Raw genomic sequence first — 27,426 nt, 5'->3', positions numbered from 1 at the left:
GCTCAACTATGAACGCTCTGAGTGCCAAGCATGTGTCAGGCCTGGTGCTCTGCTGAAGGCGAATCTGGAGCTATTGTCTGCAGATACTAATAGGGAATGACAGTTGTAAGGGGCATGTTGAGGTGGCAGAATAATTGAAGGTGATTTGCCAACATACATATTTATCCAAGGAAAGCTTCTGGCTTCCATATCCACAGTAACTGCCCTCACAGCAACAACACCTAACTCTCCATTGCAGCTCAGTAGAGCTCAGTTCATTGTCCCTGCATTGACTATTGCCAAGGCTTTGACACACAAGAAACACTTTCTCCCCCACCCCTCCTAGTTTTGCCAGGTTTTCAAAAGAGCAATAACGGACAGTCAAAATTCATGGCATGCACAGTTGACAGTCCAGAGGTAGCTAACCTGTTTCTGTTCTATGGATAAACAAAATGAAAGCAGTGGTTTCAGTTACGGTTGTATGTATTCATCTGTAAAATCAACATGTTGTCCACTTTCATAAAACACATAACACACACATGTACAGTATGTGTGCCTTAAAGTCATTTCCAACTTTTGATGAATCTAAGGTGAATATATCATGGGGTTTTCTTGGGCTGAGAATGTGTGACTCACCCAAAGTCACCCAGTGAGTTTCCATCACTAAGTAGGGAATTGAACCCTATCTCTGGAGCTGTAATGCAATACTCAGAGCACAGCACCACACTGGCTCTTTTACCACTGTTTGTTGTTGTGTGCCTCCAAGTCATTTCCAACTTAATGTGACCCTAAGGCAAACCTATCTTCGTGTTTTCTTGGCATGATTTGTCCTGAGGAGTTTTGCCATTGCCTTCCCCTGAGGCTGAGAGCATGTGAGTTGCATAAAGTCATCCAGTGGGTTTTATAGCCAAGCCCTGGAATCAAACCCTGGTCTCCAGAGTCGTAGTCCAACACTCAAACCACTATGCCATGCTAGCAAGTGTTAGTTGTTTTACCTGCACTTGCCTATGCAAGGATGCCTCTGTTATTCTGCCCCAACTATTAGTTCACTATGGTTTTAAGATGGCTATGGCTAACTCTGCAAAGGTGATCATTGTGGATCTCTGCTTTATCTATGGCTGCTGCTGAAAGGGCCATACCACCCTGAACAAGCCTCATCTCCTCTAAAATCAATGCTTTAAACAGCAGTTTTAAAAATGTGTTTTAATCTAAACAGCATCAAACAAACCTGAGGTTATCAAGGGACTGCAAAATCAAGTGGAGAAAGTAAGGATGAAAGCATGTATGCGTGCATACATAAACAAACATGCTGTACATAGGCATCCTAGGAGTTAAATGGCCTGCTGAAAAAACACAGGTAAAAAGGAAGTGGAGCGGAGATTATCATGACAGTTCAATTCCCTCTGTGGATTAATTTGTAATTCAATGGCTAAATGCAGCCCCGTGCTTGGAAAGTGAGATTTATGGTATGCAAAGCAAACCTTTTGGGCGGGTGGAAGGGGGGAAGCTTGTTACATTCCTGTTTGTTCTTCTTTAAGCCCCATGCCAGAGCTTTCTTGCACCTCCTCTTGCTGCTTCCAAGGCTAAATAAGAGATAGGAGCCTTCAGAAACCCTCCCTCCGCTAGAGCACTTCAACCCGCCTTCACAATTATTCCCCAGGCTGAAATGAAGACATTGTTAACCCTGCTCTGAGGCTGTAAAGAGGGAAGAAACAACAATCTCTAGAACTATAACTGCCTCAGTGCTCAAACTGTCAGTCCTTAAATTGTCACAACTCTATTGCACAGAAACCTGGGATTCAGGATTTATCACACGCAGCTATTAAGCCACCATAAAAGTTTGACAATAGCGCCTTTGGCAATACGTATCGCACAATGTTGCTGCCTTGTCCTTGAAGCATGGTTGGAACACACCTTGCCATTGATGGGGAAAACCCATCAATAAGCTGCCAATCGTGCTAGTATAGCGTTGGTCCCCGGGTGTGGTAAAGTTATTCCTGTGACAATTCTGGGATTGCGTAGTCATGTAGTACAGTGGGCCCTTGTTATCCACTGGGGTTTGGTTCCAGGATCCCCATGGATAACAAAATCCATGGATGCTCAAATCCCATTAAATACAATGGCATTGAAAATGGTGTCCCTTATATAAAATGGCAAAATCAAGGTTTGCTATTTGGAATTTATACTTTTTTAAAAATATTTTCAAATCGTGAATGCTTGAATCCATGGATAAAAAAGCCATGGATAAGGAGGGCTGACTGTGTCAGTTGTCTCCTCCTCTTCCCCACTCTCTCTCCTTTGCTATTCCAGAACAACCTTTTTCTAAAACTTTCTTTTATTATTTTGTTACACTAATATCGTGTAACAAAACAATATAATTCCAAACAAAAAGAAAACACACATTCATACAAAAATGAAAGTCATGCTGGGTAGGGCATAGGGCAGGGATACAGGGTTAAAGATGAGGACAGAAGAGTGCGCAGGACCCACAACAGCCTGGTTGTGCTATTGAAGGTGTGTAAAGTAGGGAGTGCTCCCCAAATGGTATGTGTGCTCTTCCTTTCATTAAGGCAACCACAACAAGAATGACTTGAATTCCAAAACATATGGAAGACCAAAGCTTGGGAACCACAGCTCCTGATTTGGCAGATATTTTGGAAATGCATACTTTCCAGCATTTCACAGATGACAATCAGGATTTGTGTGGCCAAACAAAACTAGAGTGTGGTAAGCTGTCAAACTGGGATATAGTTGGAGGATATGTGTCTGTACTACTATCAAATGGCACTTTTCTCCCAATGTTCTTAAAGTGGCTTGTCTGTAGATAGTCACTTTGAGATCTGATTCATTTTCAGAACTCTCCTTTTGAGGTAGGACATTATTCTTAAAGAACCAAAGAGAGAACTGCTAGATCATAGAGAAAATCATTCTCTTAGCACCATAGCTAACCAGCGGCCGATGGCAAGCCTATTGACAAGACCTAAGTGCAAGTGTATCCCTCTCCTATGTTCCCCAGCAAGTGATACAGAAAGGGACAGGCTATCTCCGATATGTAACCAGCCTGAACATATATTCAGTAGTCCCTGGTGGCTCCTACATCACCAGGGTGACGAATCCAAGCCAGGTTTTAGTCTGAACATGGAATCAAACCTTGATTTCAAGAGTCATAGTCCAGTGCGTAAACCATTCCACTCTCATAATTGGGAAGCATATCCCAATAATTGGACATTTTGTTGCTGCTGTTGTGTACCTTCAAGTCATTTCTGACTTCTGGCACCCCAAAGGTGACCCTATCATGGGGTTTTCTTGGCAGGTTTCTTCAAAGGAGGTTTGCCGTTGAGGCAGAGAGTGTGTGACTTGCCCAAGGTCACCCAATGGGTTTACATGGCAGAGCCGGAAGTCAAACCTCCAAAGTCCAACCACTCCAACCACTCCACCATGCTGGCTCTCAACTGTACTTTATGCCCCTTTATATATATATATTTCCTTTGATACAGAAGGGAAACTGAGGTTGCAAGTCAGTGGTTTCCCTCTGCTCACAAGACAAATCCAGAAAAGACCTGAGATGTCAGAAATACCCATACAAAACATGCCACACATCCCATGCATTGGGTCACATTAAAGCTGCACTGAAACCATTCCCTAAAAATCAACATTTGTTGGATGGTTTTAACAATACTAACAGGAAGGGAGTGAGAAGGGGAGGAAGGGAATATATTCTCTCAGCCCAGCTGCCTTGCTTAAATCATTCATAACACCCTAACTAGATTGTGTATCTTCTGTGCCAACTCTAGCTGGCACTGTGCCTCACCAGAGAGCTATCAGCTGTATCAGAATGAAACCACAGTTTATAGAACTTGGCTCCAACGTTTTCCTCTTTCGGGTAATATTTCACTCCTGCCGTGTGTCCCTCCCGGGGGAGATATTTCTTAAGCTGCAATAATGGAAGAGAATCAATTTTGGATGGTGCTTCTTTCCTCGTGACAAGAAGAGCCAGAAGAGAGAACTCAGATATGATTCCAGAATGTCTTCACATGAACTTGCTGGAGTTTTAAGATCTTTGCAGGCGGGCTTTCTCACAGTCCTGACACCATCACAGACATGTTAAGTGTGGACATGGAATGGAAGAGGGCCTTCTTGGTGGCTGCTTCCAAAAAGTGGGATTCCCTCCCAAGGGAAACTAGATTGCCCACCCCCTCAGCTCTCTTTCCAATGGAAAGAAGCCTCACTCCTATGCCTTCTGGTCTAGTTTACTCAGACCATTGAGTGTTAACTCAACTGTTGGTTTAAGAAGGTCTTTTAATTGGGTTGGGTTGCATTTGTACTCATATCATCATTGGACTACAATCTGGAATACAGGGTCTGGATCCCCTTCAGCCATGGAAATCCTCCAGGTGACCAAGTCACACTCTCTCAGCCTCAGAGGGAGGCAAAATTAAGCCCCCTCCCCACCCGAGCAAATCCTGCCAAGAAAACCTCATGATACTCCTGAGAGTGAATGTATTCAGTGGGGCTTACTTCTGAGTTAGTTTGTTTAGGATCAGTTTGGGATTCTAAAAGTGAGATCTCGGCACAATCATTTAAAACAAAGAAATAAACCAGGCAAACGCAAGCAGCATCAGTCAGGACTGGCGAGGGATAACAAAAAGGGAAAAGGTTAGCTCAGCAAGATACATTATCCTTTTCATACAAAATGGGTTAGAACAATGATCTATAAATTGATTCCGCTGTGCTGATTACAAAGTAGGTTGTGCCAAGAACATCCCAGCAACGTTAAGGTGAGAAATGCAATGCAACGCAGATATCCACCATGAGTAAAAGAAGTCTAACTTAAAATAGCATGGTTATTGTTGCCACTTCTTCAAGGACTTTGCTTTAGTGGTAGAGTACATCCATTGCATTGAGAAGATCTCATGCTCAGTCCCTGGCATCTCCAGATATAATGGTGGAGGGAATGAAAAGTCCAACCTGAATCCTTGGAGAGCTGATGGCTGCCAGTCTTGACATTACAAAGCTACTGGACTAATGATTTGAATCAATAGAAGCTGTCGTGGTCTGAGACAACTTGCTGCCTGAGGCAAAGGACAAGATGGCAACTGCCTCCATCCCATGTGCAGGTGCTGCTTGGGCTGGCAATTGAATTTTATGAACATTGGTGATGGGACAATATCATCCATCACTCCAGGTGGCAGCAACCTAAATTAGGAGTGTAGGATACCAGCGGTGGCTGTGAGTCCCATGTCAGTGGACAGTGAGTGCATGCTGGGCTTTACTATGAACTAATTTCCATCACTGATGTGTCTTAGGGGATGAAAAACACCAGCCAGCAAGAATTCGAAGGGCTTGGGAAATGAGTTGATCTGTCACTTTTCTCATTCCTGCCCATCATTTTGGGTTAGCCTTTAGGCTGTGCCAGTTACTCAACCAGTTAGTTTCCCCCTCCCATGCAGAACATCCTTAAGAAAAACCTGGCTCGTACCTGAGGGTATCCATGATTGGTGACTCGTGGGACATCAAACTCCTCCATTGTGGGTTCTGGGAAGTTGACAAGGGTCAGTGGAACAGGAGGAGCACCAGGCGGTCGAGACTTCATCTCATTTCTTTAGAAAAGAAAAATAAAGACACAACACAAGGAGTCATTTATATCTACAACTTCATACATTCAATACATGGATACAAACTAATACAGTCAGCCCTCATTATCCACAGATTCTACACCATCCATGGCTTCAAAATCCTCCTCACAAAAAAAGAAAACATTGATTTTGCCATTTTATAAAAAGGATACCATTGTATTATGCCACTGTATAAAATGGAACTTGGCATCCATGGATTTTGATATCCATGGGGGGGTCCTGGAATCAAACCCCAAGGGATAGCAAGGGCCCTCCCAAGAAACATTTGGTGATGTTTTTCTTTTGCCTAGGGTAGTAGTGTCCAATGGTGGGACTATGCACATAAAGTTTTGTACAGGAACCACAAGGACATCTAGAACATCCACACATTTGGTGCCACAGCAGTGGGACTGGTGGGTGTCTTCCCACAATGCATCTCATTTCACTATCACATTCTGCCGCTCCTAGGCTCTGGAATGACCTGTCAGATGAAATCGTCATATTACCACTCTGGAAGCCTTTAAAAAGGCTGTTAAGAAGGATCTCTTCCAGCATGCTTTTCCAGATTAGCCTTCCTAGACTAGCCTCCCCCTACCAATGCCATCGGCCCCACTCCTCCCCTAGAAGTAGACATTCTTCTCACCCAAATCTACCCACAATTTTAGTTAATTTGTAATTGGAACATTTTAATTTATTCTGTTGTTTAATATCTTTTTATGGTTTTTGTCTAATGTTTTTATGACCAGAGGTGGGTGGGTGGGTTGGGATATGAGGTTATCTTTTTAAATTGTAATCTTAACTGTATGATGATTTATTCCTGTATTTGTTGTAATCTGCTTTGATTCATATCCAAAAAAGCAGAATATAAATAAATTATATTATTATATTATTCATGGGTAGGGAAGTGGCTGGGGAACATTTCACTCCGTGGCATCTGCTGTATCCCATATCAGTGGGAAGGTGAATCCAACCCAGGTTTCATCCAACTCATCCAAGGAGTTTGACCATCTCCCCAAAATAGTCTCAGCAGCTTGAATAGATCCTTGCTTAGGAGGTTAGCCTCACCATTAGCAGAAGCAGTTTTTAATTCGTTCAACTTCAAATGTTTTCTCCTAGCCCCCTTTCCCACAAGGTACACTACTCACGTATAAGCTGTGAGGTTATTCACAATTCTGGCAGTGGCAATGACGGTGCCATCAGGTTGGGCCAAACGCTCATTGATGCCTTTCAAGAAAACCTGGAAGCAGAGAGAAAAGAAGAACACTCAAAGGTGACCTGGTCACACCTTAGAGATCATTTAGTGCATCCTCACTTGCCAAGCCCCCTGTTGAAATAATTCTTCTTGTCAATTGTCATCAGCCTGACTCCTACCTGTGGTGACCATATGAATGAGAGACCTCCAAGAGGCCATCAACAGCCTTGATCAGGTCTTGCAGATTCAGGATCAGTAGCTTTTGTGATTGAATCAACCTAGCAATAATGCGGTCTTCTTTTCTTCCTATTGCTTTCCACTTTACTGAGCATTATTATCTCATCTAGTGAGTCATATCATCTTATGATATGGCCTAAGTACAACTGCCTCAGTTGAGTCATTTTTGGCTTTGAAGGGCAGTTCAGTTGATTTGCCTTAAACCCTCAAATAATCACCTCCAAATAAACATACCTTTTGGAAAGAAGTTGCATCACCTTAAAATGATCATCTGATGAATCATCGTAGCAAAGGGATTCACCATTTCACCCTAAACTCACCCATTCTAATCTCATTTTGATAATGGAGAAGGATGAGGTCTCAATGGAAAACTACCAGGGATTTTTCAGGTAGAACTAGCAAAACAAAACCTGTCTAAAATTCTGGAGAGTCACTGCTAGTCAGAGTTAACAGTTCTAGGCTGGATGGATGACTTACCATCTATACTATAGTCGACCTCATATATAGGTCAAGGACAGGCTTTGAGGCAAAAAATTATGGATTTTGATATGATCCATGGATAAGTCAGGGATAAAATTTAGGGACATGTAACAAAGCAGGTAAAGGATAAAGGATGAAGCCCAAAATCCTTGACCAGATCTTAAGGACTGGTATTCTTTAGGTTTGGAGGTATGCAATCTCTTCTACTTCCGGTCCAGCCTCTGTTTCTGATCTGGCCTCTCAACAGAGGCCAAACCACAAGGGATCACAAGAGAGGCATGAACCATTTTCAGAGCCAAGTGCTGCATCAAAACACTCAGGAAGCAGAAAGTCAGGCAGATGATGAAATTCTGTTCTGCTCATTATTACAGGAGCTGAAGATCAAGTTAGTTTGTATTGGAATGGAAAAAGATCAATTCTTCCAAGCTTTCTTACACTACAGCCAGTCTGCTTATTGATTCATTCCTTGGCGGGATCAAAACAAGCAAAGTATCTCAAGATGTAATTTCCCAGTTCCTTGGGATGGGTTTGGGTTTGAAGCCCTGACTTTTAGATGGCAGTTTCACTGTAATAGAATAGTGGGCAAAATGCAGGAATTACCATTCCAAGGCCATTTTTGTATCTGGAGACAACCAAGGAACCCTCCGATTTCCCCCTCTCAGGACTAAGAAAAATACCACAAAAGAGTTTTTATTACTCCTGGAAGTTTTCAAGGAGTAATAGGGTTCTCACTGAGAAGGTTCTCATTGTCCCCTCAAGTCCATACAAAAAATTCCTCCGAAGAACTAGAAATCACAACCAGGGTCCATTCTCACTATGCAATTACAACGCTCTCATTCTACATTAACTGCCATGATTCCATCCCATAGAATCATGGGATTTGCAGTTTAAGGATTGATTTTAGAGAGCTCAAATTACAAACCCCAGGATCCCATAAGATGCAGCCATGGCAGTTAAACTGGGATCAGAGTGTTATAATTGTATAGTATGAAAGGGTCCCAGGTCTGGTGTAGCCCCAAATAAGTGCTGGGGACCAGAAACGTGGTCCATGCCTTTCTCAAAATAGTTAATCCCTCTTATAGAATTATCACATTAGGTAATATCTCAAGGGCATTGGGGTCCGACTATCTGCCAGTGTGGAAACAACAACAAAACCACTACAGCATCCCAGATTTTGTTTAGTTGACATCCTTTTTCTTGTAATCTGAACCTACTGGTCCTGGTTGTTGTTGTTGTTGTTGTTATTAATTTATTTTTTATCCCGCTCTTTTCTCAGAACTGGGACTCATACCTTCTGGAGCAAGAGAAGACATGTTTGCTCATATTGGGAGGGGAAAAAAACCCCTAGGATATAAATCAAGCAGACAGATAGACAGATAGACAAATTTGTGTGACACAACCTTTAAAATATTCAGTATTTATATTGTGTGTATGCAAGTCGCGCATCAACTTATGGCAACCTGATGAATTTCATATGGTTTTCTTAAGCAAGGAAGAAGCAGAGGTGGTTTGGCCAATTCCTTCTTCTGAAGAAGTATAGCCTACAGCACCTAGTTTTCATTGGTGGTCACCCATCCAAGTACTAACCACGGTTGACCCTGATTCAGCAATGGATGGTCTGCAGATCAGCTACTGGACAAACACAACATTGTGTGATATGGTACATCCACAGATGCTACTATCCTGCTCTAATTCCACTTTTCAAGCCACGCGTGAAAAAGTCCTAATATCCACAGTAAAGAATTAAACTTTTCACAATATTAAAATAACATAAAACATAGTACAAAGTGCAAAAGTACAAAGTATGAAAAGTACAAAAACAATACAGCATCCTCTTAAAATCGTCTTCTTTAAAAACCTTCTATTTCCAAAGTTTGTCAGAACCAAAAAAAGTCTTCGGGCGCAAACAGACAGGCTGAAATAAAGCTGCTTCGGGTCACTTTGGATGTATGCTGTTTAAATGTTGCATGTGCCCTAAGAAGCGAGAAACTTCCCCAAAGCCACAGTCCAGTCCTAAGAAGGGGAGAGCAGCTTTGGTGCAGTTTCTGGCCTCAAGACGCATGTGTCATTTAAACAGCATACCTCCAAAGTGACCTGAAGCAGTTTTGTTTTGGCCTGTCTGTTTGGGCCCTTTGCCTCCCAATGGAGAAACAGCAAGGAAGAAACTATTCTGGCTTCCCTGGGAAGGGAGTTTCAGTCAGAGCCTAGGGAAAGCTATGAAGAAGTCCCTATCTGCAGAGAAATCCAAACAGGTCTTGAAAATGCCAACCAGGGCCATGCCAGTTAGATCCAAACAGTTCTTGAAAATGCTGACCTCGAGGGAACATCTCCTCATTGCTACAAGAAGCTGGCATCTACTGGCTACCATCCAAGATAAGAAAGCAAATAAAAGAAATGAAATGAAAAGCAGCACTTCTAGCAAATGGAGATGCCAAAGGGTAGAGGGGAAATGGCTTCAAGAATCTGTCAGGCTGCCAACCAATGCAAAAAACAGAAGACAATAAATCAAGGCAAAGATGGCAGTGAGGGAAAGTCACAGCAGGAGGTGCCTGGATGCCCTGAGAGAATGGCTGCCTTCTCTTGTCAAAACAACTTGCCAAGGGGGAAACATCTAGCAGGCTTTCCTCGTATCTCTTCCACTAACCAAAGCTGTCATTTTGTCCCCTCTGCCCCCGTTCCTTTCTTCTCCCATTCACTGCAATCCTTCTGACGATTCCATCAGCTTGTCTGAGGCTACATCTGTTTTGGAATCATGGAAGAGACCAAAAGGCCATCCAATGCAAACCTCTGCTGCCATGCAGGAAGACATGGTCAAAGCTCTTCCAAGAGATGGCCATCCAGCCTCTGCTTAAAAACCTCCAAAGAAGGAGGCTCCACCACTTTCCCAGGCAGTTCTTACAGTTAGGAAGTCCTTCCTAATGTTTAGGTGGACTCTCTTAACCTCCATGCAACAAACAAGTTGAAGGAATAGCTAAGATGCCATTATAAAGCCTAAACCTAGGGATAGGCAGATTATTCAAATGCTCCAATGTTTTATTTTATGTATTGCCAACCTTTCTTTCAATATGGGACCCAAGGTGCCTTACAAAAAGATTACCTTTTTGATTGCAATTCCTGGAATCAGCAATCACTATGGTCATGCTGCTTGGGGGATTAATGTGGTTTTCGACCAAAGAAGTATCCTCCCCAAGATCCCGGATTAGTCTATTTCTATCCTGCATGTGTTTAATCAGAAGTCCATTTTTTAAAAAAAATCCTATTTACATTATAGTGTGTACCCCACTTTTTAATGCCTTCTTCCATAAAAAAGAAATCAGTTTTTTGCATTTCTTCCTATAATACGTATTTGTGCATGTATTGCAGTAATCAGGGCATAGATTGGAAACAGCAAAACAGTGCATCTCAAGTGTTCTTACAGAGATACAGCTATTTCTCCAGCAAGACATTATGGCGGTTTAATGCACTGAGGGGGGAAAAAACCCTACAGTAATCCCCAAGAAACGGAAGTCCTTCATTGAGAAAAGATGTCTGGATTCAGGGCGAGAAATGAGCTGTTGTCCTGTAAACTGATCAAGCGAAAAGACCTTTTTGTGGCCTTCCTGTTTCCTTGGTAAAACCATCACAACTGAAGCAGTTCTCAGACAGATGATGCTCCTTTGAAAAGAGATTGTAGGAAGGGCCATTTCCATCCTTAATCCCTAATCAATCCCACGGTGGGATTAAAAATGCTTTTTGTCAGTGAGCGGCATCATTTAGTGAATATAAATAGGAAGATCATGTAGCTGCAATCAATTCCTGCCTGGTGATCCTAAGGGAGACAAGCCCCTATCATCTGAGACATGCTGCGGCATACATTCCGGGGAATAGAGGTGATGCCAGATGAACATGGCCTAAATACACTAAAGGCACCAGATCCCCCCTGATCTTGGAAGCTAAGCAGGATCATCCCTGGTTAGTACTGGGATGGGAAATCACCAATCAATAACAAGTGCTGTAGGCTATATTTCAGAGGAAGGAACTGGCAAAACCGCCTCTCAGAATTCCTTGCCTGAGAAAATCTTATGAAATGCATGGGGCCACCATAAGTCAACGGGCAATTTAAAGGTGTGCACATGCATGACACACAAACTGAGCAGCCCTCATCTTTATTCTCCTAGCAGCATTGCAAAAATCCTTTCCCTAAAAGACAATCGTCTAAGATAGACAGGAAAGGCATGAAGCTTTGAAGACCAAGCAAGCCACTCAGTAGGAGCACTTCTTTACAGAATGGCTGAAAATATGTTGGTTTAGACACCCATAATCACAGGAGCGCCAGAAGCTGCTTTATATGGAACAATCCATGGAGATGGAGGGCTGGTTGTAGTGGTCTAAGATATTATTCTATTTTAGACCACTACAGCCAGCCCTCCATATCCATGGATTCTACATCCACGGATTCAACCATCCACAGCTTGAAGATATTCCCTCCTCCCCCAAAAAAGCAAACCTTGATTTTGCCATTTGTATAGGGACACTATTGTACTACTCCATTCCATATAAAGGGGGCTTGAGCATCAATGCATGTTGGTGTCCACAGGAGATCCTGGAACCAAACCCCAGCAGATGGACTGAATGGCCCTTGTGGTCTCTTCCAGCTCTATGATTCTATGATTCTAGATACTAAGGGCCCTCTCCAAGATTCCAGACACGATAATTCCTTAGCCCTGCCTACACATCCCTCGTGGTCTCCCATCCAAGAGCTAACCAGGGCCAACCATGCTTAGCTTCCAAAAAAGATGAGATTGTTATATTCAAAGTGGTATCATGAACCCAGGGAGGTAAGGAAAATCAGTTCACATTCTGCATTGACGTCAAACAAGTACAAACCAGCCCAAAGCAATCAATCAATCAATCAATCAATCAACCAACCAACCAACCAACCAATCAATCATAATTTCCTATTTCTTTTTGCATTTTATTTTATTTTGCTTTTAAGCAATCCACCTCCAGAGGGCAGGTTGGACCAGACTAAGGGGATGAGGAAGGGAGGAATTTATAGTCCTTAATTTCCTCGAAAGGAATTGGGTTGACAGGAAGGAGGAATGGATGGGGGCTTTAATATATTCTCCTCTTCTAAATGATTAATAGAAGTTGATATTAAAATGTTCCTTCACATGCATGTCTGTCATGCCACATGGAGAAAAAGGCTGCAAGAAAAAGAAAGCTAATGAAATATTTAGCCACTCAAATTGCTGGGATTAGGCCACCGTTCTTGTTGGCTGCACAGTTTGAGTGCTACCATACTCTGATACAGATAACATTCAAGATGGAATCCTTCCTATTGTTGTTGTTGTGTGGCTTCAAAGTCATTTCTGACTTATGGTGACCCTATTATGGGGTTTTCTTGGCAAAAGTTGCATGCTAGGATAAAAATGGTTGTGCAACTGATTGTGCTTTCTCAGAGGTTGTGTGAGCACAGTCCTTTGTGCCACCAATCTTTCTGCAAACACACACTACCCCTTGTCTTACCTTTGGCTTGATGGGTGGGGAAAGAAATGAATCATTGCACAATGGGTGAAATCCCTTGCACAACTTAGGATCCAGTATAACTACACTGCTACATATGTGTGTGTGTGTGTGTGTGCGTGCAATTACCAAACAGAAATTAATTAATAAATTAGAAAAACATTTCAGCTTCTGCCTTCTTCAGTTGCAGAAAACAAAAGTGAGCTGCAGTTATGGATCAAAAGTCAAAACATTTTGCTAATTTATTCATTATTGGTCACATTATGTTAGAATCCTTGGGTTCTATCAGAAGTAAATAGATATTGAAAATAAATAGATATTGGGAAGGTTGGGGATAATGGGTTAGGAGAGATAATACTTGTGGGCTGAGAATATTTAGTTTAGTTATAGATTGGATAGGCTGGGGGGGGGCAGATACTAATACTTTGTTATTAGTTGCAAGAGGCCTGGCGTGCCAATACAGTGGTTTGTGGTGTTAGAAACTGTTAGTTAAGTATAAAAAAGGAGGAGCAAGGGGGATTTTGTAGATGGAAAAGGAAGGAGATGGGGGTGGAGTTGCTGGGGATTTTATGTATAGTATTGTAGTTGCTGGAGATGGGCAGTCTCTGTTTTGGAAATCTTCAATAAAGTGCTGTTTGTTTTGCATCAAACCTGACTGGTTGATTGATCCAAGAGCTGACTGACACACTAACAAATAGGTATCTGCAGTGATCTGAATCTCAGTCTTTACTTGTTTTTAAAGCACCTAAACATAGTGTGCATATATACCATGCTATGTTTAGAAGGTTTAAAACTCTCAAAACTCAAACTGCCCAACAGAACACTGTCCACCATTTTGAGATGCCTTGCGTGGGCCTTACCTCCAAGCCTGTGTAATTCACTCCGCCGTATCGTGGGATGAGGCTGCCTTTACGCATGATGGTTGCATACAGCGTTGTCCCTACCGGGTCCTTCTTTCGAGGCTGTTTTAGAGGAAGAAGAAAACCGCTAAGTGAAAGGCCATAAACTAAGCAGCCGTTATGTGTGTAAACAGTGTGGATTGCTCTGCAGTGGACCTCAGAGCAGCCATAACTAACAATCAAGCTGGAATTGATAATTAAAGCTCACACTCCCCTGGAGAGAACTGTCTGGGTAGATCGATACCGTCAATCTTCTGGGTTTGGCATTTCAATATTTTACAAGCCTATGAAGATGTGGCTGTTACCGTCACTATCTCTTTAGAGTAAAGCAATGCATCTCAAATGGTGGGGCAGGACTCCCGGGGGAGGCATGAAAGCTGGAAATTTGGAGGCCCTGATCCCTCCCTTTTCTCCTCCCTCTGCTTCCCAATTTTTTTCTGATCTGGAGGGGAGGAAAGGAGAGTCCTGGAGCAACCAGGTCTGCCTGATGGAGGATAAGAAGGAAGTAGAGCGAGGGGAAGCTCACTGGATCATGGCTTCTGGCAGGACCCATCTCAAGCCACCTCTTCTTCTTCTTCCTGCAGCTATCTCATTACTACTCTGAGAATGAATGTTTCTGTGTTACCCTGTGTGTAAGAGAGTAAATGTGTATGTGTACAAGTGAAAGAAAGCCTGAATCTGTTGGATCTGCACTGCAGAAATAAAGTGAGGATTGTTCACATCATTGTATTTCCCATGACTATGTTTGGATGTGAAATAGAAGGCTTTCATGGCCGGCATCCATAGATTTTTGTGGGGGGTTTTTGGGCTATGTGGCCATGTTCTAGAAGAGTTTATTCACGACGTTTCGCCAGCATCTGTGGTTGGCATCTTCAGAAAATGCTGGCATGGAAGAGAGTGGAGTATATATACTGTGTGACCCTTGGTATATATACAGTATATATACTTTATTCACTTCCATGCCAGCATTCTCTGAAGATGTCAGCCACAGATGCTGGCGAAACATCAGGAATACACTCTTCTAGAACATGGCCACATAGCCCCAAAACCCCACAAAAATCTATGGATGCCAGCCATGAAAGCCTTCATTTTCACATAGAAAATAAACTCATTTGAGATGTGGTGCTGGAGAAGAGTTCTGCAGATATGGCAGACTGCTACAAAGACAAACAAATGGGTACAAGAACAAATCAGACCTGAACATTCCCAAGAAACTAGGATGACTAAACAGAGGCTGTTGTACTTTGGTCACAGCATGAGAAGGCATTAGAAAAGATGACAATGCTTGGAAAGATAGAGGGCAATAGGAAGAAAGAAAGACTGCACATCAGCGGGATAGACTCAATATTGTTTGTATGTACAGTGCTGTGCAAATCTACAGTGCAATAATAATAATAATAATAATAATAATAATAATAATACACAGCCCTAAGTCTGCAAGTCTTGAGCAGAGCTGCTGAGGATAGGATGCCTTGGAGATGCCTCATTCACAGGGTCATCAGAGGTTGAAGTTAATTGAGGGCAGTTAACAACAACAATGCACCAGCAGAATTCTATGCATATCTACCCAGAAGTAAACTCCAGTGCAATACCTTTTGGGCAAGCAATGTACAGGTGCATGTCATGGAGCCCTGGTGGCACAGTGGTTAAATGCCTGTACTGCAGCCATTCACTCGAAACCAGAAGGTTGCGAGTTCAAGACCAGCAAAAGGGCCCAAGCTCGACTCAGGCTTGCATCCTTCCGAGGTCGCTAAAATGAGTACCCAGACTGTTGGGGGCAAATTAGCTTACTTGCTAATTAGCTTACTTGCTGTTCACCGCTATGATCTTTGGAATAGCGGTATATAAATAAAACATATTATTATTATTATTATTACCCAGAAGGAAGCACAGTGAAGCAACTGCCAGGCTGCAAAGAGACTTCAGTTCTATATGAGTACTTTCAGGCACATCTAATTTCTATGTACACTCATTCAGAAGTAAGTGCAACATCTACCTAGGCTGCAAAGCAGAGCTCAGATCCCAGAGCCTCTATAACTGTGTTGGGAGTCTTGTGAACTATATAATATACATGGTTCCTAGCATAATATTTTTATTCAGAGGTTGGGTAGCATTCCAGAATATAGGAGGGAACTAGGAACCAGTTCCCTCCTATATTCTGGAATGCTACCCACCCTCTGAATAAAAATATTATGCTGTTTCTCTAGAAGTGGCAATTTTGCACTAAAATAAGCCCCCCCCCCTGCGCCATGTTCCCCGTGGCCATTCAAAAAGCATTCTTTGACACATGGATGTAGACTTTTGGCCACTTCAGTTTTGTTTGGGAGGCTGACACAGCCCGCAGATCTCTAAAGTTTGCCTGGCCCTCACTATGTAAATGTTGGCTGTCCATTAGTGGTCATGGACAAACCAGTCAAATAAAAGCAAAAAGTCATACTGAGAGCTACTGCTGGGGCATCAGTATCTGCAAATGGACTTCTGAGCAATTAGGAGGCAGCAAATCATTATTGTCTCATCAATATATGCACTCTCCTTTTCAAAAAAGAAATCATTCAATGTGCAAATGAGTGGAACAGCATGAGGGATAAAGGTCAGAGGGGTGGGTTAGATGGAAGAAGAGGAAGTTACTAGGCCTTGTAAGATTCTACACAACTGGACATTTTCCATCAAAACAGAGTGTACCCATCAAACTACAGCTGTTTAGGGGTGGTCCATAATACGTCTGTAGTGCTATCTGTTCTATCTATTGCCGTCTTGAGTCCCTATATTGAGAAAAGGTGGGGTATAAGAAAATAATAATAATAATAATAATAATAATAATAATAGAACCATAGAGTTGGAAGAGACCGCAAGAGCCATCCAGTCTAACCTCATTCTGCCATGCGGGAACTCTCTATCAAAGCATCCTTGACAGATGGGCATCCAGTCTCTGTTTAAACACCTCCAAGGAAGGACACTTCACTACACTCCAAGGGAGTTTGTTCCACTGTCGAACAGCCTTTACTGTCAGGAAGTTCTTCCTAATATTGAGGTTTCCAGACCCTTCACCATTTTAGTCACCCTCCTTTGGACATGCTCCAGTTTTTCAACATGCTTTTTGACTTGTGGTGCCCAGAACTGGACACAATATTCCAGGTGGGGCCTGACCAGAGCAGAATAGAGTGGCACTATTACTTCCCTCGATCTAGACACTATACTTCTATTGATGCAGCCTAAAATCGCATTGGCCTTGTTAGCTCCTGCATCGCACTATTCACTCATGTTCAACTTGTGGTCTACTTGCACTCCCAGATCCCTTTCACGTATGAGTCTCATTCAGCCAGGTGTCACCCATCCTATATCTGTGCATTTCATTTTTTCTGCCCTAAGTGCAGTACCTGGCGTGAATGTGGTGAGAGAGAGAGAGAGAGAGAGAGAGAGAGAGAAGGCTTTCCCCAGAACATCTCAAAACATGAGGACAATATAGTCCTTCAAATAGCTTGGACCTGAGCCATATGGGAGTTATGGTAAGAAAGAGTTATGTTAAGGAAGCTGTGGAATCCAAGCCAATATGTACTGAATTTAGGGGAGAAATTTCCTCCCCTCTTTTCTCTGTTAGAGTGTTTTCTTAGCAGTTTTTCATGCACCTGCGCAGACTTGCAATGCCTTCACCCTTTCATGCACAGCAAGCCTTGAACAGCTTGACACCTCCTTCTCTTTTCTCAGTGCCCTTTTCTGACTACAGCCCTATTCATACTCACTACCTAGGCAGAGGGATAAAATACTGAATTTGCTAAGCTTTATTAAGCCTGGCATCTCTATTTTCCCACTGCTGTCTCTCCCCTCCTTTCAAATGCTCTCCCGCCCTTTGCTACAGCTTTCGTTTGTTCTACCCATTTATCGGAGACAGCTCTCAAAACCTTCCCCTTGGCTGCTCATGCAGAAAAGCAAACGCAATGTCAGGCTGCTTTTCTAGCTGCCTTTGATTCCCGCTGTACAAGTGGAAAACAGGGCCAGACAGTACCACATGCCTAGGTTTGCACAAATCCACAAGTGTTGAAGGCCATAAACCAATAGCAGAGCTTAGCATCTTTCATGCTTGCTCAGCAGAGACCTATGGGTGGTCAGGGCAAGGAAAAGACATACACCTTCATCTGTTGTCTTTCAGTCTCTTAGAGATCTTTTGTTGTTGCTATTGCTTGTCTGTGTTTTCTTCTCACACAGGAGCTGGTGAAGATCAGTGACGTCTGGTTGCTTCCCTGTCAGTAGGACTGTGAAACCATTCTGGGGTTTAGCCTCAACTTTAAAGGAGCCATAAGTTCTGCCTGTTCCTTGAGATGTCAGATCTGGCAACATGCCCTGATCCCATCCGATTTGGGTTAGTGTTGTGCATTCTACTCCAAACCACCTGTGGCCCATGGATGTTGTTTTGCTCATCCCTATTTTAGAATCTGCACTCAATGGCACTTTGTCCCCTCTTCTCTTTTAGATCAGTGGTTCTCAACCATGGCTCTTCCCATATTGTTGGACTGCATCTCCCATAATTCCTGACTATTGGCCCAGCTGCCTAGGAATTCTGGGAGCTGCACTCCAACAACATCTGGAAACCCAAGTTTGGGAGCCAATACTTTAGATTGCAATGTGCCTTTCTTCATTTAGTTTAAAATGTGCTACCCCAGACCTGCTGCATTGTTTGGGTTGAGAGGTAAACTGGTATGAAAGCCGTACCCTGATGGCACCACCAGGCTGCCAAAAGCAAAGCCCATTGCAATTTTGCATGTTTTCAAAAAATTATTTTGCAAGCTTCTTATTTTCAGCATTGGAGAAAGAAAGAACGACCATCCTTATCTTGTCAAGAGACCCCAGTAGCTCACACTCAGCTTGTTTCCTTGAACACACTTCTCTGACCTGCGAAGCTTTAAGAATCTGAAACATTTTCCCATCATGGATTATCACAGTTACGTAAAGATTTCCTTTGCCTGACCTCAGTGAACTTCAACTAAACAGTTCTTGTGTAAGGCGGTTGTTGTTCATAAGCCTGGAATTAAGAAGAGAGGACTAAATGTTCAGAGAAAGTTAATGATGCTCTCTCTCTCTCTTGAGGAAGAGAGTACCATCTCTGAATGCAGATGGGTGATAGTATATTTGAAAAGTTGCCTTTTACTACATGAATAGATGTTCATTCCATCCAATGAATAGAAAGCTAGCAAGAACACATAAATGCTAAATTTCTCCTGACTAGTACTGTGGTGTTGACACCCATCATGTACCCAAACCATCAAGAACAGTCCAAAGATGTAGGCAGCAGTATTGATCCATGGCTATAAACTAGTTACAGGGATTTTCATCTTCATCTGGAGGAACAAGATTTTTGTACAGTTAACAGGTCCTAAAGGTAAGGCAATAATAAGTTAATTCCACAATAGGACTTACCAGCACCAGTCCACAATGATAATGGTGGAAGGGCCGTAAGTACTTCACAGGGATGTTGTATTTTGCTAAGATCTCCTTGGTATCTTTGTCTGCTATAGTCAGGGAAACATCTGAAAAGAAAAGAAAAAGTGGGACGGAAAACATCAGCATATGTAATAGTTGTGACAGAGAATGAGATTGTACAAACCAGGGAAAATCCGCAACCAAAATCTGTAGGGGAGCCTGTGTCTGTGTAAGACAGCAAAAGGACTCTGGCCAGACTTCTTTATTTAAATTATTTGTACTGTCAAATGGATCCTAATGACAACTGTCCACAGGGCATCATAAACTCAATGGACTTGTCTAATATGCATTCCTACCTTGTATCATGGATGATGAACCTCCCAAGCAGATGAGGCAGAAGTCAATATGATCAATGTCAGTTTGCTGGCCTATAGCATTCAGTTCGACAGCACTCAAGATAATCAATCGATCTATCTATCGATTGATCACCCAATCAATCAAATTACTCCTTTTACATGACAACTAACAGAATCCCCCAGCCAACATGTTCAGCATAGTTGGGGAATTTGAGAACTTATTGTTGGGCAATGAATCCTCTCCAGGTTTCAGCCTGACTTTAAAGGTTCCAGAACTATTTAGCAATAACCTTGTACAATTTTGGCATTTAATTTTGCCCTGCTCCATTGCCCCAACTATGTTCAACTGCTAGTTTCCATGTCAGTTGGGCAATGAATCCTCTACAGGTTTCAGCCTGACTTTAAAGGTGTCAGAGCTATTTAGCAATACGATTGAGTACTTTGAATAGCTCCTTTAAAGTTCGCTGTATCCTGTATCCTGTTGTTTGTTGTTGTATACCTCCAAGTCGTTTCTGACTTACGGCAATCCTAAAGCTAAACTATCATGGGGTTTTCATAGCAAGATTTGTTCAGAGGAGGTATGTCATCACCTTCCTCTGAGGAAGAGAGAGTGTGACTTGCCCAAGATCACCCTAACCTCTGGATAATAGGAGTCAGCATAATGGTTTGAGTGTTGAATTAGGACTCTGGAAGAAACCAGATGGCTTTGAGCAAGTCACTGTCTCTCAGCCTCAAAGAAAAATGCAATGGCATTTGCACACACACCCAAACAAATCTGACCAGGAAAACTCCATGATAAGATTGCCTTAGGGTTGTCATAAGTTGGATGTGACTGGAAGGTGCACACAACAGCAACCATGCTGGATAATATCTTAAATCAAGTGATCTATAACCCAAGAAAGTTCACGCTATAATAAACATATGAGGGAGCTTAGGAAAGTTCCTTTTTGATGTCCAGCCACCAAGCTCTGACTTATGAGTTATTAAGTCTCTGTTGGACTTTTTGCTGTTCTCCCTCAGTGGGCTCATGAGGATTTCCTACGCTGTGAAATTGACATTTTCAAAAACTTTCACTGAGTGAAAGGTGTGTGGAATTAAAAATAGTCCTCTTTCATTTTTCTGTACTACACTATTCTTAGCCTCACTTGTGTAAAAAGCCACCCGTTGCTTTAAACCATTGGAAACCTCACCGTTGCCATCCATTTGATAAGCTGCTGTCCTTAGTACTGAAGTGAAATCCTTCACCAATTGAGGGAAGAGGATGCTGCTATAACTATCAAATCTGACTTTTCCTGGATATGCCTTAGTTAATTCCAATATGCTATGGAATTATGGGAACTGTAGTTTATTGTGGCACCAGAGTTCTCTAATAGAGAAGGTTAAATGTCTCACTCAACTACAATTCCTAGAATTCCATAGTATTGATCTACGGCAGTTAAAGTGGTGTCAAAGTGGATTGTTTTTGCAGTGTGGATGCAGCCATTACTACAGAACCAGGAAGAAATCATTTGCAACAACACATTCCCAAACGTGTCACAGATATAAATCTTTGCTTATTCCATTTCTGTGTAAGAGAAAATATATATATATATATATATATATATATATATATATATATATCCTTTGCATGGGATTAATCAGAGTTCTGTGCCATTTTCCAATGCCCTTTAAAAATATCATGTACCTTTCCCCTGAAAATTCACTTCATATATAAACTGAGGGCAAGTTTGGGGGCAAAATTGTGTATTTTGATATAACCCATGGATAAGTCGAAGTTAAAACTTAGGGACATGTAATGAAGGTTGTAAAGGACGAAGCAAAGGAAAACAATCCCAAAAAACTTACAAAATTTCAGCAGGCATAACTATTTGTGCTTATACTAAAGGTTGTATGGATGAGAGAGTAGAAGGGGGTCAGTGCTTCCAGGCCCGATTAAACTCTTGCCTTTCACCATATATACATGTGTGAGTTAAAATACAGTACTTGCTATTGACCCAAGGTAAGTCAATTGACTTGGATAAGTCGTGTCAAGTTTTGGGGGTCAATTTTTTAACCTAAATTTCTAGACTTATAAATGAATATATACAGTTAGGCCTTGGAAGTCGCGGGGATCCGTTTCAGATGCCCCCCCATGAGTTCCAAAACTTGCACATATTCAAGCCCCATAGGCTTGAATGGAGCGCGTGCATGCAGGGCACATGCCATGGGCACATGCCCCATTGACGTTAATGGCGGTGGCCCCTCCACAGATTTTCAACACCGCAGGTCTCAAGTCCACGGACTTGGAGGGGCGACTATATATATTTGCAAACATTCTCAGCCCCGTTCAGAATATATATACAGTGTGTGTGTGTGTGTGTGTGTGTGTGTGTATAGGTTCCTTCTCTAGTGTCGGCTTTCCTCCATTTCGCCCGCCTTGCAAAACACTGAGGCTGCATTCAGATGGAGGCTGAGGTCTAACCTCATTAGGAAGCCTGGAGTCAGGAAAAATCAGTTTTTTTGTGTGTGTCGGAAGATGGTCTCCCTGCTGCAAGCCCATCTCATTAACCCCAGCACCTCCCCATCTCTCTTCAGTCCCTTGCCATTATCCTTTGTACCTCAAGTCATTGGGACTGAAAGGAAAGCCTGCAACTCTCGACAAGGAAAGAATAGGACCTCGTTTTTCCTCTTCATTAACAACGATTTGCTTTCTCCATGACCCCATTGGGGAGAGGAGGAGGAAATCTCCACAGCAACAGCTTCTGAATAGACTCCTGAAACGCGGCATTCCCTCTGCCAACAACCTGCCTGAGCCACCCTTTCTTTCCATATTCCTCCCTCCTTTGCTTTTTCTCCTCTCAGTGCAATAATAAACTCAAGCTGCTCCGTAACTTCAGCGACACGCCGGGATATCACAGCAATGTTGGCGACCCGCCATGAATATTACACATCTGTCAAAGGAGAAATTAATGTAACTTTGCTTGGCCCCTCACCTTACCCTTTTCCTTGGCCTAATGACAAGTCTCTGCACACCAGAATAGCTTAACTCCTCCTTTGCCAGATCCATCTTGGAAACAAAGGCTTCATGGAAGTAAAAAACAGAGAGAAACCTTTGGAGAGCCTTTAAAAAAATAACAGTTTTTAAAAAGATGGATAGGTTTTAGGACTGAATTGAAATGGGCCTCCCTGTTTTGCTACTTTAAGAGTGAGACGTGAGAAGGTTTTCTCTTGGTGCCACCGTCCAGTGCATCTACACTGTTGAAATAACACAGTTTGACACCACTTTTAACTGCCGTGGCTCCATCCAACAGAAGTCTGGGATTTGCAGTTTTGTGAGGCATCAGAACTCTTTGGCAGAAAAGGCAAAAGACCTTGTAAAACTATAAATCCTAGGATGGAACAACATTATTGCCAAGTATTTTACATTTCAGAGCTGGGAACCATTTTTCTGTCCATGTCTCATGTCCAGACCTTGGAAAAGATCTCCATTTGGACTACAACTATCAAAATTATCTTTTGGTGGATTCTGGGATGGACAGTCCCAAAGAGGCTTCCTGCCAACTCTGCCTCACATTATCTGACCAGGTAGTTTGGTGCTATTTGCACTGGTAGCATTCCTGTACCTGGGTTTTTCACTCCCTTTGGACTTAATACTTTCATAGGAATTTCAGGGATTGGATCAGAGAGCTTTTGCATGCAAAGGATGTGCTTTGCCACTGAGCTATGGTCCCTAACAGCAAGCCTTGCATTGGTCCATGGTGCTTCAATGTGGAACTTCCCCACTATTAAGGGAAAAGGTGGCAGTCAACAGCTTTAGTGGAATTGCTTCAGTGCCTTTGCAAATGGGAACAAGACATCACCACCACCATTATTATTATTATTATTATTATTATTATTAGAATTATAGAGTTGGAAGAATCCTCACTGGCCATGAAGTCTGACCTCCTGTCATGCAGGAATACATGCAGGATGATGATTATGGGGATGATGATGATGATGATGATGATTATTATTATTATTATTATTATTGATTAATGCACTCCTTCAGCTTACTCACAGGTTGACTGGCCGTGTGGGAGACTTATCCAGATGATTTTTAAATTAAGAATTTTAAATGTCAATTGTTTTAATATGTATATATTTTGTCCTTTTAAATTGTACGTATGCCCTTTTAAACTGAAGCATATTTTAACTGGTGTGTTTTAACTGATGTGGTGCATTTTCTAATTGTTGTTCTCTATTTCAATCCATGGGGAGAGGCAGGTAAAAAATAAATGATGATGATGATGATGACGACGAAGATGATGAACCAATCATTTCAACACACTACTTAACTGCAACTCTCATTTGGGCATTGGAAACCTGGTTTAAAAATGACCCCCAATCAGTGGATGAAACTGGCAGAATTATTACAGAAAGAATTTCAGTATACAGATAAAAACCATGGCTGTGAGAAGAAGATGTATCCACACAGCCAGCTTTCTCCAGCATCCAGATCCTGGTTCATGGAAATGGAGGTCTCCTCCCAAATTAGATTTACACCAATTAAGGACTCTGACCCTGAAAGAATACAGAGCCTGTCTTTCTCAATCATTCCTGGCTAAGGCAGGTAGAGAAGTACATCAAATGCTGCTTTATTTCACTTAAGCAATAGCGGTAATGGGATTAGGTGAAATGGGATGAAGCCGGACGACTGGCTGAAGCTGGCTTCATTCTGCCAGAGATTGACATTAACTAAATTACAAACTCTAATGCCATTAGCATTATTATGATTATCCACATAACATTGCGGAGCTTGGAACAATAAAGATCAAGTCGCCGGGGCAAATGGCTCCTGCCTTGGGGAAAGCCTCTGAATTATCAATGATCATTTCCCTTTCAGGTAGGCAACAGAGATAGAAGGAAGAATCCATGAGATGGAGAGACGGGAAAAACAAAAATCTATTTTCTTACATGAGAGATGTGCAGAAATAATTCCAACACACAGCATTTTGTATCAGGCATTCTTGTGAAAAAAAATTTCATTTCAGGTTATTTTTTATCAGAATTTTTCAAACTGTGCAATTATTCAGGACGGAAAGAATTTGAGATTTTACAAAGCTGAATCTAAGCCCAAAGTTCTGAATATTCTCTTCTTAAAAATCTGGGCTGGAATCCCTTAGTAGCCAGCCATTTTAGTACCAAATAAGGGCTGGCACCTCTTCTTTTTCTGAGAGGCTCCTCATCTTTAACTAGAGACAGAAAGAAATATTTGAAAATATTAAAAATATATATGATATACACAGGTCTACCTTAAATGCACACAACAGGATGTTTTATTAAAGAGAGAGTGAGAGAGAGAAAACCATGCACAGATTTTGTGCAGAATATGATCTGAACTGTGAAGATTCGCATCAGTCCAAGATCTTCATCTTCAGGGCTTCCTGACATTCGAGAAAGATGCCTTTTGACTTTGTTTTGAATATTTTCAAATATTAGTTTTTGGTGGGTTTTGGGGGCTATGTGGCCATATTCTAGAAGAGTTTATTCCTGGCGTTGCATCAGCATCTGTGGCTGGCATCTTCAGAGAATGCTGGCATGGAAGAGAGTGGGGTATATATATACTGTGTGACCCTGGGTATACCCCACTCTCTTCCATGCCAGCATTCTCTGAAGATGCCAGCCACAGATGCTGATGCAACGTCAGGAATAAACTCTTCTAGAACATGGCCACATAACCCCCAAAACCCACCAAAAACTATGGGTGCCGGCCATGAAGGCCTTCAACTTCACATCTTCAAATATTCTTTCCATCCCTAATTTTTTTTCCTTTGATCCTGTTCCTTTCCCTTTCCCTTTTAAAAACCCAATGCAACATTTTAAAAAAGTCCCTCCAATGCACTCCATACCTTCTTCGCCAGCCTTGGCTGAGTCAACTTCCACAGTCACCTTCTCCTCCCATGTTGGAGAGTGTGTTGGCTCTATGGTTGTGTGAGTTATTCCTTGGGCTGGCTGTTTGTTCTCTTCATCTGAAGTAGTTTTACTAAAGAAAAGGAAACAAAAAGAATACATGAGCTTGGGTCCAGGCTATATGAAGGATTCAAATTTTCCCATGTGGGCCTTCCTGGGTTTTGAGATCTTTGGAGGAGGTGTGAAGTTGAAGGCTTTCATGGCCAGCATCCATTTTTTGGTGGGGTTTTCAGGCTATATGGCCATGTTCTAGAAGATTTTCTTCCTGACATTTCGCCAGCATCTGTGGCTGGCATCTTCAGAGAATGCTGGCATGGAAGTGAGTGGGGTATACATACTATGTGACCCTTGGTATATATACAGTGGCAGTTTAATGAGAGAGTGTGCATCACATATTTTGGTGACAGAGGTAGGATAAAATATCCCATGGGCCTGCCATCATAGAAAAGGACTGTGCTTGTGCAAGACACTCCCAGGCTTTGGAACTCCTTTCCACATTAAACCGGGCTGGTTCTCATTAATAAAAATTAAAAAAAACACCATGAACCGCTAATAACCTTATTATTAAACAAAATACAATGAGCCCACACCATACGCGGGCTCACTATAGGCAGCTTTCAGCATATGCTGAAGCCGTGCAGCAAATGGGAGAGTGGTGCGTGTACCCACGGCACTCATGCACACCCTTGGCATGAGCACGAGCCGCATTATATCCAGTGGGGCTCAAGCATAAGCACTTTTTGCCTTATGTGTATCCAGAACAGATCCGCCGCATAAGGCAAAGGCCCACTGTAATAATTTTTAAACAAAAACAGGTATACAAAATTAAATAACATAGGATAATGTAATACAGCAAAAACAAGATGACAATGCACTCATATATATGACCATAATGACCATAAGCATCCAATATGTATACTAGAAACAAGTGAAAAATACATAGAATTACTATTGCAAAGAGTCTACAGGGAAGTTCCCAGCAGAAATATCAAATTATAAAGCAGTCTTGGGGAAGTCCGTAGCTACTTGAAAAGTCATAAATTCTCCACTCCGGGAAAACTTCAAATTCCTGATAGCTGGATTTGCCATGCAAAAGATCACAAGTGTGGATTGGATCAATAATAAATCAGAGAGAAGGAGAAGTAGAACGAGACAAGTTCTAGTCTCCGTTTCATCTTCAGGAGATTTCTTCAGCTACATATCTTCATTGCAATAATATATAATTCCTACACAATGTAATAATATACAATGCCTACACCTCCGTGGCTACAACTCTATCAGCATGGAATGGCACAATGAAATACAGGCATATTTTTTTGCATAGAAAACACCTGCTGTGTCTTGCTAAATATACCAAGTAGGGGAAGATTAAGAGAAGGAAGGTTACCCCTTGGACAAAGCAAGTTCTGTGAAGTTTATGGTGAGTTTACAGCATTTTCTTCCTGATAGCTTTCTTCACTGTCCAGCTTTCACAATTGTATACAGCAATTACTTGGAAATATTACGGCAGTCTGGGACTGCCTAGAAGCAAATGTGTTGGCATCTCTTCCCTTGGCCATAATCCAAATCAAGGTGCCATGCTAGGCTTCTGGTTACACAATCCATTGCACAGCAGTGAATTAATCTTGCTAAAATCACAAGCATTGCTCCGCTAAGTCTGAAACTTTTTGGAACGGTGCACACAGAGGTTCTTTTTTCTGCCACAAGACCCATAAGCCTTCTTAATTAAACCACAAAAAGAAAGGACATTTGAAAAGTCTGCTTTATTCTCTCTCCTTTCCCTCCAAGCCTCACCCTGTTGCCTCATAAGATCCAGAGCC

General features: G+C 42.1%; 1 protein-coding gene across 1 annotated transcript in view; it reads right to left on the bottom strand.

The window, feature by feature from the left end:
• The window catches only part of LOC149307203 (coiled-coil domain-containing protein 33-like), a 138,655-nt gene that overhangs the window by 58,886 nt on the left and 52,343 nt on the right, over positions 1 to 27,426 (bottom strand). Inside the window, exons 5-9 of the mRNA XM_089538577.1 lie at positions 25,546 to 25,679; positions 19,320 to 19,429; positions 13,869 to 13,970; positions 6,740 to 6,831; positions 5,459 to 5,579 (exon numbers count right to left, since the gene is read on the bottom strand). Coding sequence (XP_089394703.1) covers positions 5,459 to 5,579; positions 6,740 to 6,831; positions 13,869 to 13,970; positions 19,320 to 19,429; positions 25,546 to 25,679 — 559 coding nt within the window. The remainder of the gene's footprint in view (positions 1 to 5,458; positions 5,580 to 6,739; positions 6,832 to 13,868; positions 13,971 to 19,319; positions 19,430 to 25,545; positions 25,680 to 27,426) is intronic.

Source organism: Sceloporus occidentalis, unplaced genomic scaffold (genome assembly GCF_023333645.1).
Source record: "Sceloporus occidentalis isolate IW3139 unplaced genomic scaffold, rSceOcc1.0.p SCAF_9, whole genome shotgun sequence".
NCBI classification, from domain to species: Eukaryota; Metazoa; Chordata; class Lepidosauria; order Squamata; family Phrynosomatidae; genus Sceloporus; species Sceloporus occidentalis.
This window is presented reverse-complemented; position numbering and strand designations above follow the sequence as displayed.